The 16,547-nt window shown below is 40.2% G+C and overlaps 2 protein-coding genes across 2 annotated transcripts; one reads left to right on the forward strand and one right to left on the reverse strand.

Moving 5' to 3' along the window:
• The first annotated feature begins 1,639 nt into the window (after window positions 1–1,639).
• LOC146959990 (uncharacterized) lies at window positions 1,640–5,682 on the forward strand. The gene is made up of 2 exons (XM_085772723.1): window positions 1,640–2,021; window positions 3,185–5,682. Exons 1-2 carry the CDS (start codon window positions 1,826–1,828, stop codon window positions 4,729–4,731), a joined length of 1,743 nt encoding a protein of 580 aa, XP_085628849.1. The 5' UTR covers window positions 1,640–1,825; the 3' UTR covers window positions 4,732–5,682.
• A 2,161-nt stretch (window positions 5,683–7,843) lies between these two features.
• Window positions 7,844–9,086, reverse strand: LOC146959991 (uncharacterized). The gene is made up of 3 exons (XM_085772725.1): window positions 8,805–9,086; window positions 8,478–8,665; window positions 7,844–8,366 (listed from the first exon to the last, which is right to left on the reverse strand). The coding sequence occupies exons 1-3, from the start codon at window positions 9,003–9,005 to the stop codon at window positions 7,844–7,846; spliced, it is 912 nt and encodes a 303-aa protein (XP_085628851.1). The 5' UTR covers window positions 9,006–9,086.
• Between the last annotated feature and the right edge of the window lie 7,461 nt (window positions 9,087–16,547).

Genomic DNA, 16,547 nt, shown 5'->3' on the forward strand with positions numbered 1-16,547 from the left:
GATGAGACACTATACGATTATTAGTAGAAATTTATTAGGTGCTACTAGAACAATTACATTCATTTATGTAAATCATCTGACAAAATACAAAAATATAGTTTCACTCTTGGCTCTAACTATATGAATTTTAACACAAAACTTAGGTTATTTGTGAACAAGACATGTTGACATTTTGGAGACATCACATCAGATTTGTAACTAAACAAGACACACTGTAATTAATGACAATTATTTTAACTCATAAAGTCTAGGATAGTCAAGACTAAGAATTTTAACAACATTTTAAGCACATTTTCAAAACAACTTATAATTTGAACAGCTTGGACACATTTACTTTCTCCTTCTTTCCCTAAGTATCTCCACACGCCTGACCTCATCCTGGTTCAGCCTGTAACAGTACCTCCTGTCCTTCTCTGCTCATTCCTAAAACAACAAAAAACAGTTCAAAACAATTCTCAGTGACCAATTACTTTTCATACACAACAAACAATGATAAAACAGGGGATCAAAGGGACCGCAGATAAAAAATGAGCTCCAAGCTAATTCAATGCATTAAATGGCAAAATTTATGCTAAATATTGTACATGGTACCTTTACAAAATAGCTACAATATAATGATAAAATGTTACAAAACAGCCTACATTTTAAAAACAACAGGCTTTTAACTCATAACACAGTTGACTAAGGTGTGTCACACCGTGGGACAATACTGTCACACCACAGGACATTTACACAATTGTGGCCATTTTGAATCGTTACTATACATTGCTGAGTGTTAGCATCTTGCTAGCTGAATAAATATAGTGTTTCTAACCTTATTAGGTGATTTTTGAAAATAAATGTCTTAATTTTCTCAAAGTAGAGCTGTCACACCGCAGGACTAACAAAAGTGAACACGTTGATCATTTGACACAAAGTATGAAATTTGTTAAATTAATGAGAGATTAACACTCACCTTTTAATCCTCAAATGACAGTGCAATATCTGAGGCACTTCCTGGTTCCTCTTGACAAAAGAACACCTATAGTTGTCTATAAAAAATGCCTGTTTAAAAACCCTGATCTTTCATGTCACACCGCAGGACAGCATTTTCATTACAAAAATGAACTTACTGTGATATTTAATATAGGAGTCTTGTGCATTTTAAACCTTTCTATTAGTCAAGTAAATATGTATAAATGAATGCCAAAAGGTGTTTATGAACAATTATTTCGATGATTGTATTTATTTTATACATGTTAATTTTTCATATCTAATTTATTACGGTCACACACACCGCAGGACTTTTTCCATGGTTATCGTAAAATAAAGACAGAATAAAACATATCCTTAATCAAAAAGGAAAACAGTTACATTAAACATCCTATTTTGCATTATTGACATGAGTTATGTGGAGGAAGAATACATTTTAATGGATATTTTTACTTGATTACGGAAAAATCATGCGTCATGTCAACTACCCAAATACATAAGAGATACAAGATTTGTAAATAACCATGTAAAATTATGCATAGGCTTCATTTGACCTCAGACATTTTGATTCAAGACTAAAAGAAGCTGCACAAGTTGAAGTCAGAGTTGTAGTTCAGGGCATCAAGCCTATCTCCTCTGTAGAACGTGAAAATCAGAGAAATGTCGCTTTTATTTTGAAAAGAATAACACGGTGACAGGAAACATTTCTTACCAGCTGCGTTACAGGTGCTAACTTGACAGTGGTGAAACGTTGCATGTGGTTCCGCCGCCTCCACAACAATAAACAGCGTTCAAAGTGATAAGAAACCCGCCGGCTTCGGCCCATTGAAGCAGCCGAGTGTCCGTCCGCATCATGTCCAGCATCCAGCTGCTCAGGGTCCTGGTCAGCGAGCGGCTGTCCGCGGCCGCAGAGGAGATCTTCGAGGCGGTTCAAAAGACCATCGCGGGGTACGAGGAGGAGATCCTGCTCTCCAAACGGGAGATCCACCGACAGCACAGGATGCTGCAGACAGTTTTCAAACCTGAAATAAAGATCAACAAACTCCCAGGTTTGTGCATCGCGAGAATGCACTCCCATTCTCGCTTTTTTTTTTTTTTTTTTTTTGCTTGCTTGCTTTTTCCGTCTTTCACCATGTGTGGTCATCAGACATCAGGCTCTGACTATGTCCTGAACCGCGATCATTATGAGTCCCGTTAACGCCCACTCTGCTGCTGAAAATGAAGTGGTGTCCGAAATATGCAGTGACTTAACTTCCTGTAGCTGAGCCCTCGGTCTCCATAAACACGACTGCATCATTGAGATAGCCTGTTATTAATGTGATTAATGTTAAAGCTGGTTATAATGCCTCACATTAACCAGGCCCTTCCGGGGTAGGACGTCATACCTGCTTAATGCAAGCCAAACTCCATGGAAATGTCTACTACTAATTCTTTTTTTCTTTTTTTTGCTTGATTATCGGCGAATCTGTATCCGTGATAGGCTCTGGTTTAACTTTTATTGTTGATTGCAAATGAATAATTTCGTATTCGGCAAAAGGGAGATTTACCCAAGTGCTCCAGATTTACAGTAGAAAAACCTCATTGTATCTGGTGATTATCAGCGGTAACTGATTTTAATCACCAGCGACTATAGGCAACTACTGAACTGTCTATTGATGGCCTATATGTGTTATGTGGAGCAAAAAAAAATAGCTATTAACAACTCAAACTGACACGGTCAACCTTTACCTTTGGTTTATACAAGACAGTAAATATTTTGAGGTTTAACTCATGATCTGATGTGACTTAAGTCGTACTTGTGTTAATTTATTAACTGAGATGTGATTGAAATGTGACATAAATCGGTTTCAGTTCAAGGTCTTTTACAGATATTTTGATCATGCTTATCAGGTTGTAGGGATGATGTGATCACTAATTCTTTCATCAGGCGCTGAGAACTCTTAACTGACCAGTTTTTCCACATATACAAGCATCTTCACAAAGTTGTCCCAACAGACTAATGTGAAAAATAAGAGTTAGAAAAAAAATATTATGATAGGCTAGAAATGTAAAATTATTGTTTGTTGGAAGTTTGAAGAGATCCACAATTATTGTTCTCATTTTGTAAATCATGGCTCTAAAATACATTCTGTTGTGTTTTGATTGATTTTTCTGTTTATTCTTTATTTCTAACAGCAGTAATTGAAGTTATCTCCTCTGTTTTTTCCTGCAGACCAACCACAGCTGGCTCTCTCTGTCTGGGACGAGGGGTTCCCCTCTGATCAGCAGCAGCAGGAGGAGGAGGAGGAGGAGGAGGAGGAGGAGGAGGAGGAGGAGGAGGAGGAGGAGGGGCAGTGTGAACCGGACTGGACCTCCGCTCTGGAACAGGAGCCTCCACAGACTGAGGAAAGCCTGGAGGAGCCTCCCAGTTCCCACGAGAAGACGCAGCTTGAGGAGCTGGAAGAAGACAACACCATCAGCATCATCTTCACACCTCCATACGTGAAGAACGAGGTCGACCAGCTTGAGTCCAGCCGTCACAGCCCTAAAGCCGAGGGAGGGGATCCGCTACCGAGCACCTCAGCTGAGCTGGACCAGACGAAGGTGGAGGACGATGACGAGGCGTCCTCCAGCTGTTCTGTGACTGACGAGAGTGACGAGGAGTGGAGGGGCAGTGACGGGTCTCAGAGCGACGACAGCGACGTCAAGGACAAATGGAAGAAACAGAGGGAGCCTCGTCTGCCGATGGCTCCGAAACTGCACCCGACAAAGAAAAACAAATCACGAATCTGCTGCAAAGTCTGTGGGAAAGCCTTCCACGCCACCGTCTCTCTGGTGAATCACATGGACATTCACCCCAAGGACGTGTGCGGTGTCTGTGGGGAACAGTTCGAGACAGAGGAGAGTTTTACAGTTCACGTGAAAACACACGTGAAAGCTGAAATCTGCAGCGTTTGCGGGAAATGTTTTGGGGCGTCCAGCTCGTTGGAGACGCACATGAGGGTCCACACGGGGGAGAAACCGTTCAACTGCAACGAGTGCGGGAAGTCCTTCAACTGTCGCCACAACATGAAGAGACACATCAGGATACACACCGGGGAAAAGCCATATCCCTGCTCGGTCTGCGGCAAATGCTTCAACGACTACTCCACGCTGAAACGACACCTGCAGGTCCATTTGCACAAGAAGAACCTCAACCCAAACAGCACGTCCGCAAACGAGAACGAAAGCGGCAACGACAGCGAGAGGAAGATCAAGAAGACCTCGTCACCGAAGAAGCAGCAGAGCCGGACCATATGTGAAGTGTGCGGGAAAATGTTCCACTCCATGGTTTCCCTGGTGAATCACGCCAAAAGCCACGCCACAGACCTCTGCGGCGTCTGTGGTACGCACTTTGATTCACAGGAAAACTTAAAACTTCACCTGAAAACTCACAAAAACGGTAAAGTGTGCGAAGTGTGCGGCAAGTGTTTCGACAGTCAGGGAAGCCTGGAGATGCACATGAGGATCCACACGGGGGAGAAGCCGTTCCTCTGCAGCGAGTGTGGGAAGTCCTTCAACTGCAGACACAACATGATGCGACACATCCGGACGCACACGGGCGAGAAGCCGTACCTGTGCAACGTGTGCGGCCGGTGTTTCAGCGACCACTCGACCCTGAAGCAGCACAGCAGCACACACACCGGGGAGAAACCGCACCGCTGTGGGATCTGTGGGAAAGGCTTCCACAGAAAGACTTATGTGAGACTTCACATGAAAAGCCACACAACTGAGAAGTGACTGCTCTGTTAATGTGGTGATAACAGCTTCTTTTATTGTGCCAGTTTTGCCTTTTTCACCTCAGAACTACAATATTATCCTGACTCTTCTTCATCTCTGGTCCTGGATAGACTACAAACATGTTTACACTGTTACCTGCTCTTATCAGTGCCATCTGTAACATGAGGTGATGCTCATAGTCACCACACAATAAAAATACTGAAGGTTTAAAGGTGTAAAAAGATCTTTTAGCCACATGGGGGCAGCAAAACAATCTGTAAACTCAGCACACAATCACCTTGTTAAATCAACAAGACAAAAAAAGAGGGAATAGAGATGGGTTTTAATGTGTGTGTAAATGTGAAAATGTGTTTGTTGATCACAGCGCTCACACATTTTAATTTGTCATCATGATGAGAGTTAAAATGCTTCTCAAAGTTTAGTCTGTTCAATCCAAACAAACTTTTCCCAGTCTTGACTAACAGTTTGGCATTAAAAAGGCCAGACAAAGGTTTTCTATGTCTTATTTCTTGCTGATAAATCCCGTGTTAGATGCACTTACACACTGCTGAATCACATCCTATGAATATATAGTTTCATTTTGAACTAAAACGGTTCAGTAATGTCCTCAAGCAGCTGCTTCCTTACAGAAAAACCACATGAACTTCACATGTGGTTTTTCTGTAAGGGCTCTCTTGGGACTATTTTAAGCAGCGGATTCATCTATATTCAGTGCCTCAGTGAGTGTGGCAGCAGAACTGTGTGTGTGTGTGTGTGTGTGTAGGCTTATGGCCCATTTCAGAATTGCAGGTACATTTGAAGTTTAGACAGACAACAAAAAATAAGAATCATTTTTTTCCATTAAAATGTTTTCATTCTCATAGAGAATACTTTAAATGTAACATTTCCAGCATTTTCCAAGCTTACACCTGCAAGATTTTAAATATTTAATCTTAAAATCAGCGTACTCACCGTCAACTCTGTTGCAAACAAATTAGGGTAAATATTAATATTACTCAAATGTAATACATTTTAAAACCATGTCTTATAAGATAACTTGTCTTTACTAATTCAAGTTTTGTAAAATAAAGACTCTTTTTTCAGGAGTAAAACACGTTTAATTGAAAAGTTGCCAAGACGGTTTGCATTTTCTCTAAATATAACTTTAAAAATTAATGAAATGCTTTAAAATTTTGTGTAGTGAAAATGTTAGCTTCTGGTATGTAATTATCATTTTTTGAAACAAAACCTTGAAGAAACAGAGTTGACACAGTGATGTTAACTTAAGTCACTATAAACGACTGTGTGTTCATGGTGTTGAAGGACCATGTCTCCCAGTTGTTGGTGAAGTTAGAGGAGGAGGATAAAATCAAGTGTTTGAGACATTAATTTAGTTTTTTCGTCCAATTTTTGTTGATCAGTCCAAAAATACAGATTATAACCAGTGTTTGGTATTTTCTTCAGAGTTTCCTCCTCCAGTCATCTTTTTGACATTTGTACAGTTAAATAGATAGTTGCAGAAGTAGAGACAGGTCAGAGCTCAGATTCATGTAACATTACATTATTATTGATGCTAAAGATGCCAGTTTTGGTAATTTGTATACACTGCCTACATTTCTATCTTCATAATGTTGCTCATATTTTTTTAGAACATTAAATTCTTACTGTAACACTGTAAATGATTTGCAGAATGATTATGTGGTGTGGAATATACTCCATTATGATGATGGTCGTATACAGAAGATAAAGAGTTCTCACTACAGCTCAGTGTGTGCTGGTGAACACACAGGACATTTATTTTCAATCCAAACCGCTGTCTGACGTCTGGATCTGAAGTCATCAGAGAGTCAGATAAATGTGTGTTGGTAATGCAGCTTTACACACAAACACACATGCAACAGGTTGAACACATGTCACTGGATTGAACTTAAGTTCTATCTATCGCATCTAAACTTTTATGCAGCTTCCACTTGTTTCCATCCTTCACTCTTTTTCATTTTTCCACCTCCTTAAACTACTACTTCATACAAAAGCAAGGTACGGCCTCCCCAATCTAAACCTGAGCGGTGTTTTTCTGTTCAACTTGAGTGCTAGTCTCAGCTTGTCCATAATGAACACCATGTTCAGGGATAGGGTGTCCATCAGTGCACGTGGCACCAGGACACCCTAGGCCAGAGGTCGCTGATCGACTTTGTTACATCTCTGATCTGCGTTCTGCGCCCCTCTGCCCTTAAAGGGATATTTCAACATTTTGGCAAATTTGCTGTAATCGCTATAGTCTTAGGGCTACGTTTGTTACCTTTAATTGTTGGTTCAAGCTATTTTGATCGGCAGGGCAGAGTCGCGAGCTGCTCAGCTAACGCTACGGACGCCTATGGTATTTGCTGCTTTCCCTGAAAACTCATACACAATCCAACAACTCCAAAACACTCTTGTGGACAAGTTGTGACCTGCACATTCACCACGCTATGAGATAATAATGGAATGTTACGAGACGGAGTTGTGTTTGAGGTAAATGCAAAGTCACTCTCGTGCCGAAAAGAGACTGCTTGCCAAAAAACTGCTTCCGACGGGAACATGCATCGGCTGCTTTGCATAAATTTACCTTGAAAACGACTCCGTCTCGTAACGTTCCGTTATTATTTCATAGCCTGGTGAATGTGCAGGTCACAACTTGTCCACGAGTCACACTATTAAGAAATAGCTTATCTTTTGTTGCATGGGTTTAGAACATTGAATGAATAATGCCATACTAAACACTGTTTTTGTAAATGTAATAATGATATACATAAACCTTTAATAGACAAAGAGAAAACAAAGCTTTGTGTTATGTGAATTAATAGTTAGACGTACTGTAACGTGGTGAATCCTGTTGGAGGACAGTATCTGATTTGTCTCTTCTTCCTCCATCTTCTTTTTATCCTTCTTTTTCTCTTTACATGGAGCAACTGTCTATAAGTTGACATCTCTGTCACTATTAGACCCTCTCTTTACAGGTTTATTACTGTAAAGAGATAGATTAAATGCGAAAAGCTATTCACTACAAATAAAACAACACACAGTCAAGCCACAAAATTAAGAAATAGACCCACATGTATAAGTTGTGATCGTTCATGATGTTTGTCTGCTGACTCTACATGGAGCGACTGTCTTTGACATCAGTCATGCTGACATCTCCGTCACTGTTCATCCTGCAACGACACACACAGGCCAAAAACTTGTCTCCAGCTCCTTTCCTACTGAAAACATACAGAAACAAGTCTGCAAGAGGACTGAGCCTTACAAACATGACAGAAACAATCCTGAAGGTATCATTAGTCCTCGCGTCTTCTGTGAACTGATAAATGATGGCAGGGAGGAATAGCAGTGTGTAAATAAGCAGCACCAAAACCAAAATGGCCACAATTCGTCGTTTTTCTTCAGGAGGGACACTGATGGCTGCAGACAGAGCTTTAATGCTCCCGAACAGGAAGAATATGAACAGAGGGAGGGGAAGGAAGAAGAAGACACCAAATATGATTTGCAAGGCCTTCGGAAAAACTCCAAAACTGAAGAAAAAGAGAAGAGGAAAGATCCAGACCACCACACAGACCAAGACAGAGGTCTTGATGTTTCTTCTGAAGCGGTACCACAGTGGCCAGGCGATAACCAAATACCTGTAATACACAGACACACAGATCGTCTTTGTGGAGTTTGATTCTGAATTATGATGAAATAAAATGATCAGACAGAGAAAAGCTACACACACTTTGTAAACTGATAGCTACCTTTCCAGAGCGACAGACACCATGAATCCAACGCTGGTCATCACACAATAACTGTAAACTGAAATTAAGGTTTTTGTGAAGATGAAAGTCTTCGGTGTTGCCATATCAACGATCATGGTGCAGAGCTGAATGATATCAGAAATGAGAATGTTGATGATGTAGATCGGAGCCACGTGATCCTTTCTGACCTGCAGGAAAACATTGAGAAGAGTAAACACAGTGGTTGGAAACACGTTATGAGCTGATGATTTGATCTTGTTCTGCCGAAAACTGCACTCATATGTATTTGTCATCAAACTCTTCCTCAGTCATGTACTGAGTCCTCACCAGAGAGTAAAGTTGGCGGATGGCCACTAGAGTCAGTGGCAGGCTGATACTGATGATGATGCTCATCATCACATTCCTGAAGAGTGAAACTTTCATCATGATTCTGATGAGGTCGTTGATTTTTCTTTCGTAGTCTGACTCGATGTTGCTGTTATTGTAGCTTTTGTCCACTGAGGTGTTGTTAATGTGGAAATCTTCCATATTCCTATAAAATCTGTTGTTAGAGAGAAGAGCATGTATTTTAATGTAGACCTCACATCTTTCATCGATAATACTAAAGCTGTGAGGTGAATCTGGCCCGCGGGTCTATTCGGTAAAAGTGTGAGGTCATCCCTCACTACACTAAACTACACACTATCAACCTAGAATTTTCCGTATGTTAGGATATTGATCTTGATGACAATTTATAGGGATATTTTAACATTCTGGCAAATTCGCCCATTGCCATAATCCCCATCGTTTTAGGAGTAGGTTCGTTACCTTTAATTGTGGATGCACGCTGTTTTTAGATCAGTGGGGCAGGTGTAGCAGTGAAAACTCATCAAATACAAAATCCAACAACTCCAAAACGCTGTTGTGGACAAGTTGTGAGCTGCACTGCACATTCACCACGCTATGAAATTATAAAGGAACATTATGAGACACAGTTGTTTTTGAATTTATTAAAGGATAGCCCCTTGAGATGTAGCATCTCATTTTCAAAGGGTTCCCTGAACAAACATATACATAGAACACACTACATCAACAATACACTACATTACATTGTAGACATACTGTACATAACATGACAATACAACAAATACAGACATCTTGCTCACACACTCCCACATATCATACCATTTTTGAGGTAAATGCAAAGCCAGTGTATGTGCCGAAAAGAGACTGCTTGCCGAAAAACGACTGCCCCCGACGGGAACACACATCGACAGCTTTGCATAAATTTATCCGGGTTGACTACCCGGGTCAGCTTGTTCTAATCTCTAACTGAGAGGTTCCCATACCAGGAGATTATATTAAAAGTGATATTAAAGGTTTACTTCAGGCCTTTGGTGAGTGTCGCAATCAGGGTTACAAGCAGCCTATACCGGTGAAAGTTCAGTCACGAACACAGTTCCCTTAAGTGGTTATACCACATATGAAAAACACTTTATGGGTTAAATACCAGAATTTTTCATCACACAACACTCTCAGTGAGTGACCTGTAGACCTTGGCCAGGCTTTGTTTACTGGCATTAAAGCTCTTCAGATGCCTGAGAAGATGAAGCCGCTGCCTTGCTTTTTTGTTATTCAGTCAGGACCACTTTTGTCAAAATAATCTTTATTTACTTGCACAGTTTTATTTCGCCGTATGATACTGTTCTGGGACCCCCTGCTCTTCCACGCGCTTGCGTGTAAAGCCTGAGGCAGGAAGAGCACCTTCCTGCCCTTCACGAGCCATCATGAACGGCATAAGCAGGGAGCGCAGCAGCAAAGAAAACCCAGACAGAGCAGAGCAACCAACATGAATACAATGACAGGAGGAGCTGGGGTGGAGGTGGGTTGCGAAAGTGCCAGCAGCAGAGGAAGCAGGAAGGAGGCTCGGGCGAGAGCAGTTTAAATACCCCGCTCTGAATGCAATTTCCCAATAGGGAGCGGACATGCAGAGTCAGCTGAGCCATCAGCTGATCTGCGCCGGCGATGACAGCTATGCAGTTAGAGCTTGACGTTGTGGCCTGCCAGAACTAACGCTACGCTCAATATGTCAGAGCTGAACACCTTACACTAGCCATGTTTACATGGAAACAAATATCGGAATAACATAGGAATAAATACCGATCCAAATAAAATTGCATCATGTAAACACGTCGATTGGAAAATTTTAATTTAAACGGGCTCAATCGTAAAGAAATTTCTTTCCGATCAAGATGAGTGGTTTATGACGGTTGATTTTCGGATTAAGGTCCATGTAGACGGTTAATCTGATCAAAGTAGCCTACTCTCTGCTTCCGACCTCCATCCACTGGCTCATAGATTTTGGTGGCGAAAGGGGCACAAAATAAATTGTTGTAGCCGACCCCCTCACATAGATCGCAGGAGAAACTGCTGTGGCTACAGTTTAATTAAAGTGAAAACCAGAAACAAAAGTAACATTTGCAGCACACAATATAGGTCCATTATGATCAGAGGATAGACGAGAGAGAAGGTAAGCATGGGTAGAGGGGCGAGCAAAGGAACAAATTGCCAGCATTTGTTTATGGAATGAAAAGCTTCTTTTTCTACTGTTTTCAACCGATTTGACCGGAACAACTTCACTGCACGTCAAGTTAATTTATTCTGATTAACTGCTTGATGCATGCACATGCATGTTTTAATGGGATCACTTTATTTCAGGTTCATGCAAACAGTGAAGCTGGAATTTCCAATGAGAATGATTATAATCAGATTGTAGAAGAAATGCACATGTAGGCTAAACATGGCTACTGATAGCCCCAACACCGTACAGCGACACTAGTTTGTAATTCCAATGAATCCAGCATTTTAGCACAAAATCAAGTGCATGACATTAAAAGCAAGAGAAAGCAAAAAAGACACTAAATGTAGATTATTTGGGGTAATCAATAACTTTGAGGTTTTTGCAAATGAGGATATAATAAATAGATAATGCAACACAAACTTTACCTTTGAAAGCTTGTGGAAAGCTACCTGGATATTCCTCTTGTCTGTCTTCTTCTCTCTGTCACTCTGGTCTTGTCTAATTCAACAAGTTACGATATAATGAAGTGGTTTCATCATCTCATTTCTGCTTATTCTCCTTCTGCATTTCAAGAATTGAACAGAAGTGGTTTCTCTCTTTAATATCTGAGGATCATTGTTGGTTAAGAAGAAAAAAAAAATCCACTGAAAGAAGGCGTTGTGTTTGTTTTTTTCCGTTTTGATGGTTTCCTGAATACAATCTGCATGTTGTCAAGTAGGCTGCATATTGGAGAACATTAACATGTTATAAAAGAGGTTATAGTGGCCCTTTGTCACTATCTGTGCATGCTGGTCTGAAGGGCTTGTAAGGTTGCCAGTGTACAGGTAAAGGTGTAAGTGCACAAACACAGCAAAAATGTCCAAACATTTACTTTTCTTTGTGCTGATTTATTTACACACAGACTGCTTTACCTGATACTCACAATACAAAATAACACCTTTCATAATCATAATTCACGAATAAACTCTGGCCTGCAGCGTTACACGGCACGCCATGGCATGGTCAAAAACCGCATGGCTTCCCAGCGTGCACACTTGGCTGATTAACCCACCTGACTACAGACAGAAACCACAAGCCTAAACAGACACAAACAGGCACAAACGTGCACCACCCACAAGCAAAACAAAAAATGAACAACCTGGCTCCTATGAGGTTACTGATGATGTGATTTCTTCTCATAAAAAAAGAAACATGGTTATACAAATGAGGATGAAAACTATGCTGATGCATGAAGTGAGTGCTGTGCTGTCATTAATTTGTCTTTATCAGATCGTTTGACAGTTTGACCTGCAGAAAAAATTGGTGTTAAGTGTTGATTTGTGATGTCTGTTGATGTCTGGTTGGACATTAATTGGCTGTAAGTGGGAAAAAGTTTAAATACAGAAAACAGACAAAATAAAGATGTAGGAATGAGAGAGCTGTGGTTATAATGACAGAGTGATCATACTGCAGATTATTTTAGTTAATAAAGTGATATAAACTTCCTTTTTCCAATTAAAGTGTAATAATTAATTCATGAACTTTTGACGGACAAAAACAGAAAACAAAGTTATATGTTTTCAGTCTTGCTTTACCGCTAATGAGGACAGACGTATAGGCCTAGTGCTGACATTCTTAGCTCTAAACTATAAATGTTGAACCTTGAAAGGGGAGATTTCAATAAACATACTGGACACACACTGCTTTAAAGTTTCACTGAGAATGAAGCACAGCAGCAAGAGCTCACCCTTCTGGCCTTTGCAGACATGATTAAGCACAAGTACTGTATCATCTCTCAGAACAGGCTCAACAAGTACGTTGCCTTTGATTTCCTTTGGCAGACTCTATCTTTTTTTAACACTTTATTAAAATGTTGGTTTGTTTGTTTTTTACCTTGGCAATCCATTTTCAATGATTTTAACCTTCTAAACACTTCAGAGTTATGACCTGCAGGTTATTTTCTCTCACAACTTCCTCATTTGTGCTATGACTGTTGCAATCAAACATTAGCTTCTTGATAAAAATCAATCTATCACATAAACTTGTTACAAACTGGTGCTTTTCTGCTCCGTCTCTGTTTTAGAGAGAAAGAAGAGCACAGGCTGTCACTTCCTTAAAGCAGAAGTAAGTGATATATTTGTGTTAATATAAGTCTTAAATAGTTATATCTTCCGACAGCAATCACTTACATAGAGTGTTTGGACCGAAACACGGGTCTGTCAGTCACTCTGCTCTGCTCTGAGCCGAGGAGAAAACATTTATCGTATCCTACAGTTTTTATCCAATGAGGAGAGAGAATGGCATGCTGGGCTGTGTGTGCAGCCAAGGGACGCCGTGAATGTGGCGACGTAGGGACGAGGACTGTTATGGTGCGTTCAAGGAAACTCGTATTTTTCCGACCGTGAAGTTGTACCAGTTCGATCTGGTACGAGTTCACGGGTCAGAAGTTACGAGTGGCCGTTATAGTGACTTTCACAGGTAAAAACAGGTCGGAAAAACACGAGTGGGTTGCCTGGAACGCTACAAAGTCGTAAGTTGTGACTTGAAGCTGTAATTTACGATTTCAAAAGCCTGCCTGGAACACAGCATTAGCGAAAACGACCGGACCACTTACTTCTGCTTTAAGTCATGGATCTATTAATTCTTATAAAAGATCCATGCCTCAAGTCTACTGTTGTTGTTGTTGTTTTTGTTTTTTTTGTTTTTTTTACGTTAGCACCCTAAAGTCTATGGCTAGTACACGTTCTCTTCTCAGGCAGAACAAGACATAATCAATCAACACTTTGGCCCAACGTAGTTATGACCCCATGACCCATGCATTCTCTTTATGTCTTTACTATGAGTTATAATATTCATCCCGAAGCTCTTTTTATATTTTCCCATTCATCCTCTTTTTGCACTCAGTATATGACTGTCATACCCATAACCATGACACTTACATCACTGTGCATTCACAGCTGCTAACAGGCCAACACCCTGCTCACCAGCATCACTGCTCTCTCTCTCTCTGTCTCAACATTACTTCTCAAACTTACTGCAGATCTTGTACAGATATGATACATTGCTGTAAATTTATCATATACATGTTACTGCTGCCTTTCAACATAGGGATAATTCAATTGACACACAGTTGTTATGAGGTAATCATGGACAGTCTGTAGATTATCTGCAGTAGATTCATACCAGTCCTCCCCCAGATTGGATAGATAGACAACAGAGACCACTTCATATTACAGAAAGAAAAAAAAAGTTTTAGACATTTTGAAAAATGTCCAATGGAAACAAACAAACAACAACAAAACAATATCTGTTTAAATGTATTATGTACGTTCTGAGAAATAACTGTTTTCATTTCTGAGAAATAGGAAGAGATACTGAGGTTATCAACAATTTCCTTATGCAGTGTCACGCAATACAGATGTTATTTGTCAGAACATGATTTGGACTAACTTTTTAGCAGTGGATTAAAAATAGACACATGAAAACTAGTTTGGATTTTAACTTGCAGAATTGCCAAAGCAGTTGCACAGTGTCAATCAATGAGGATTTTCCTTGAACACTTCATTATGCCACACTATGTTCTGCTTTATTCAGCAGCATTATGTCACAGATGATTCATGAAAACAATTTGGAAACGGATACCAAAGAGTGGAGAGGAAAGAATTGCTATTTAGGTTTGAGTCAAAAATGATCATCTATGTATTATATTTATGGTCAACGATCAAATGTCTCCTCAAGTAATCAAATCAGTAACCTTATTTCAGAAAAGGAAACGCACATTACAGTACAGTATTTTATCATACACGGCCAGGGTCATTAAATGTGCTTAGACTAAAACATGTATCAAAAGATATTAGTAAATGCATACTAAAAGAATGGAATAAAAACATAATAGCATAGATTACAAGCAGATAAAATCCAGTTAAAGAGCAGGATTAGAAGATTAAATGCAGGCAAAGCAGGATAATTCAATATATTGCTTCTTTTCAAGCTGGTTATGGTTTGGTGAGAGTTGGTCTCCTTTGGGAAGTGCTGCAGTTTTATATTTATTTAATAATCTTTTCTGTAATTGCTTACTTCTTTCTTTATTTCTCTGCCTACTAAACAACCATGTATAAGTTGTAATCATTCATGATGTTTGTCTGCTGACTCTACATGGAGCGACTGTCTACGTTGAGATCATTCATGCTGATATCTCTGTCGCTGTTCATCCTGCAACGACACACACAGGCCAGAAACTTGTCTCCAGCTTCTTTCCTACTGAAAACATACAGAAACAAGTCTGCAAGAGGACTGAGCATAATAAAAGAGAGAAAAACAGGATTGAAGTGAACAGTCATCGCTTCTTCTTTTACAAGATGATTAATGATGGCAGGCAGGAACAGCAGTGTGTAAACTAGAAAATTTCCTCTCGGGAAATTTTGAATGGGCCACGGGAGCTACTGCGGGTTGTGCCATCTCTGTCAACATGGGAATCAAACCCACGATCTTAAGGTCAAGACAGAGCTGATCAGACAGACATGATCATCTTTCTATAAGCACTGATATGGAGGAGCTGTAACCACATTAGGTTACCTGTGTGTGTGTGTGTGTGTGTGTGTGTGTGTGTGTGTGTGTGTGTGTGTGTAACTGTAATCACATGAAGCTGGTTCTAGAGTCTGTGTGTGTGTGTGTGTGACTGACTTGACACATAGTTAGTTAGTAGCTGCATCCTGTGTCAGTCTGATTTAGCTGTGTCTGTGTTTATAAACATTTAAACGAGCGCCAGGTGGATTGTTTATGAAGTTAACGAGCTCTGGCCTGAGGATCAAAGAGGTTACCACGGCGATAGGGGCCCCCGCAGGCTGAGACAGACAGAAACGTGGAGAAAAGGAGCCATTTTCTGCCTCTAAACCGGCCTCACAATTAGGCTTAGCATGACAAAACGGTAACTCCTATCAGAACAAAACACAGATCAACGTTGCTCTAAGGACTTACTGAAAATTTCGGTACGATTTGGTGTTTCTACAGTAAATATTTTGGCGACGCTGGCAGTTTTAAAACATCAGGCCGTTCTGCTCCTCTCAGAAAATATTTGTATTGGACTCAATGAGGAGCAGGGACAGACGTGGCCGCACTCAGAGGCTGATTCTGTCAATTCTGTAAGTCTCTCTGATATTTTGAGCACATGACATGAGAGATAACAAGTTTGTCTTACAAATTCTGAAAAAATTATGTCTGTAGAGTGTAAATTGTGGCCGTGCTCACAGTTTATCCAGAAAAAATACAGAATGTTTCTTCACTCTCTCCCACTCTAACTGATGATGTCACGCACTCTGACACGAACATTCTATGCAATACACACCCATTATAAACTCATAATTTCTCCAAAAATGATCATGGTCATTGATCAGGGATTGATCAAAAACTATATGACCTATCAAAACGTGGAGTAATACGACAATACACAAGACTTGTGTCTACTGTTTAAAGTTTAAATGGAGTCTCTAGGTGAAAGTATGCCTGAGCAGTAGACTTTTGTTAAACTCCAA

Source organism: Trachurus japonicus, unplaced genomic scaffold (assembly GCF_045865225.1).
Source record: "Trachurus japonicus isolate A0001 unplaced genomic scaffold, Traja_1.0 AP030812.1".
NCBI lineage: Eukaryota > Metazoa > Chordata > Actinopteri > Carangiformes > Carangidae > Trachurus > Trachurus japonicus.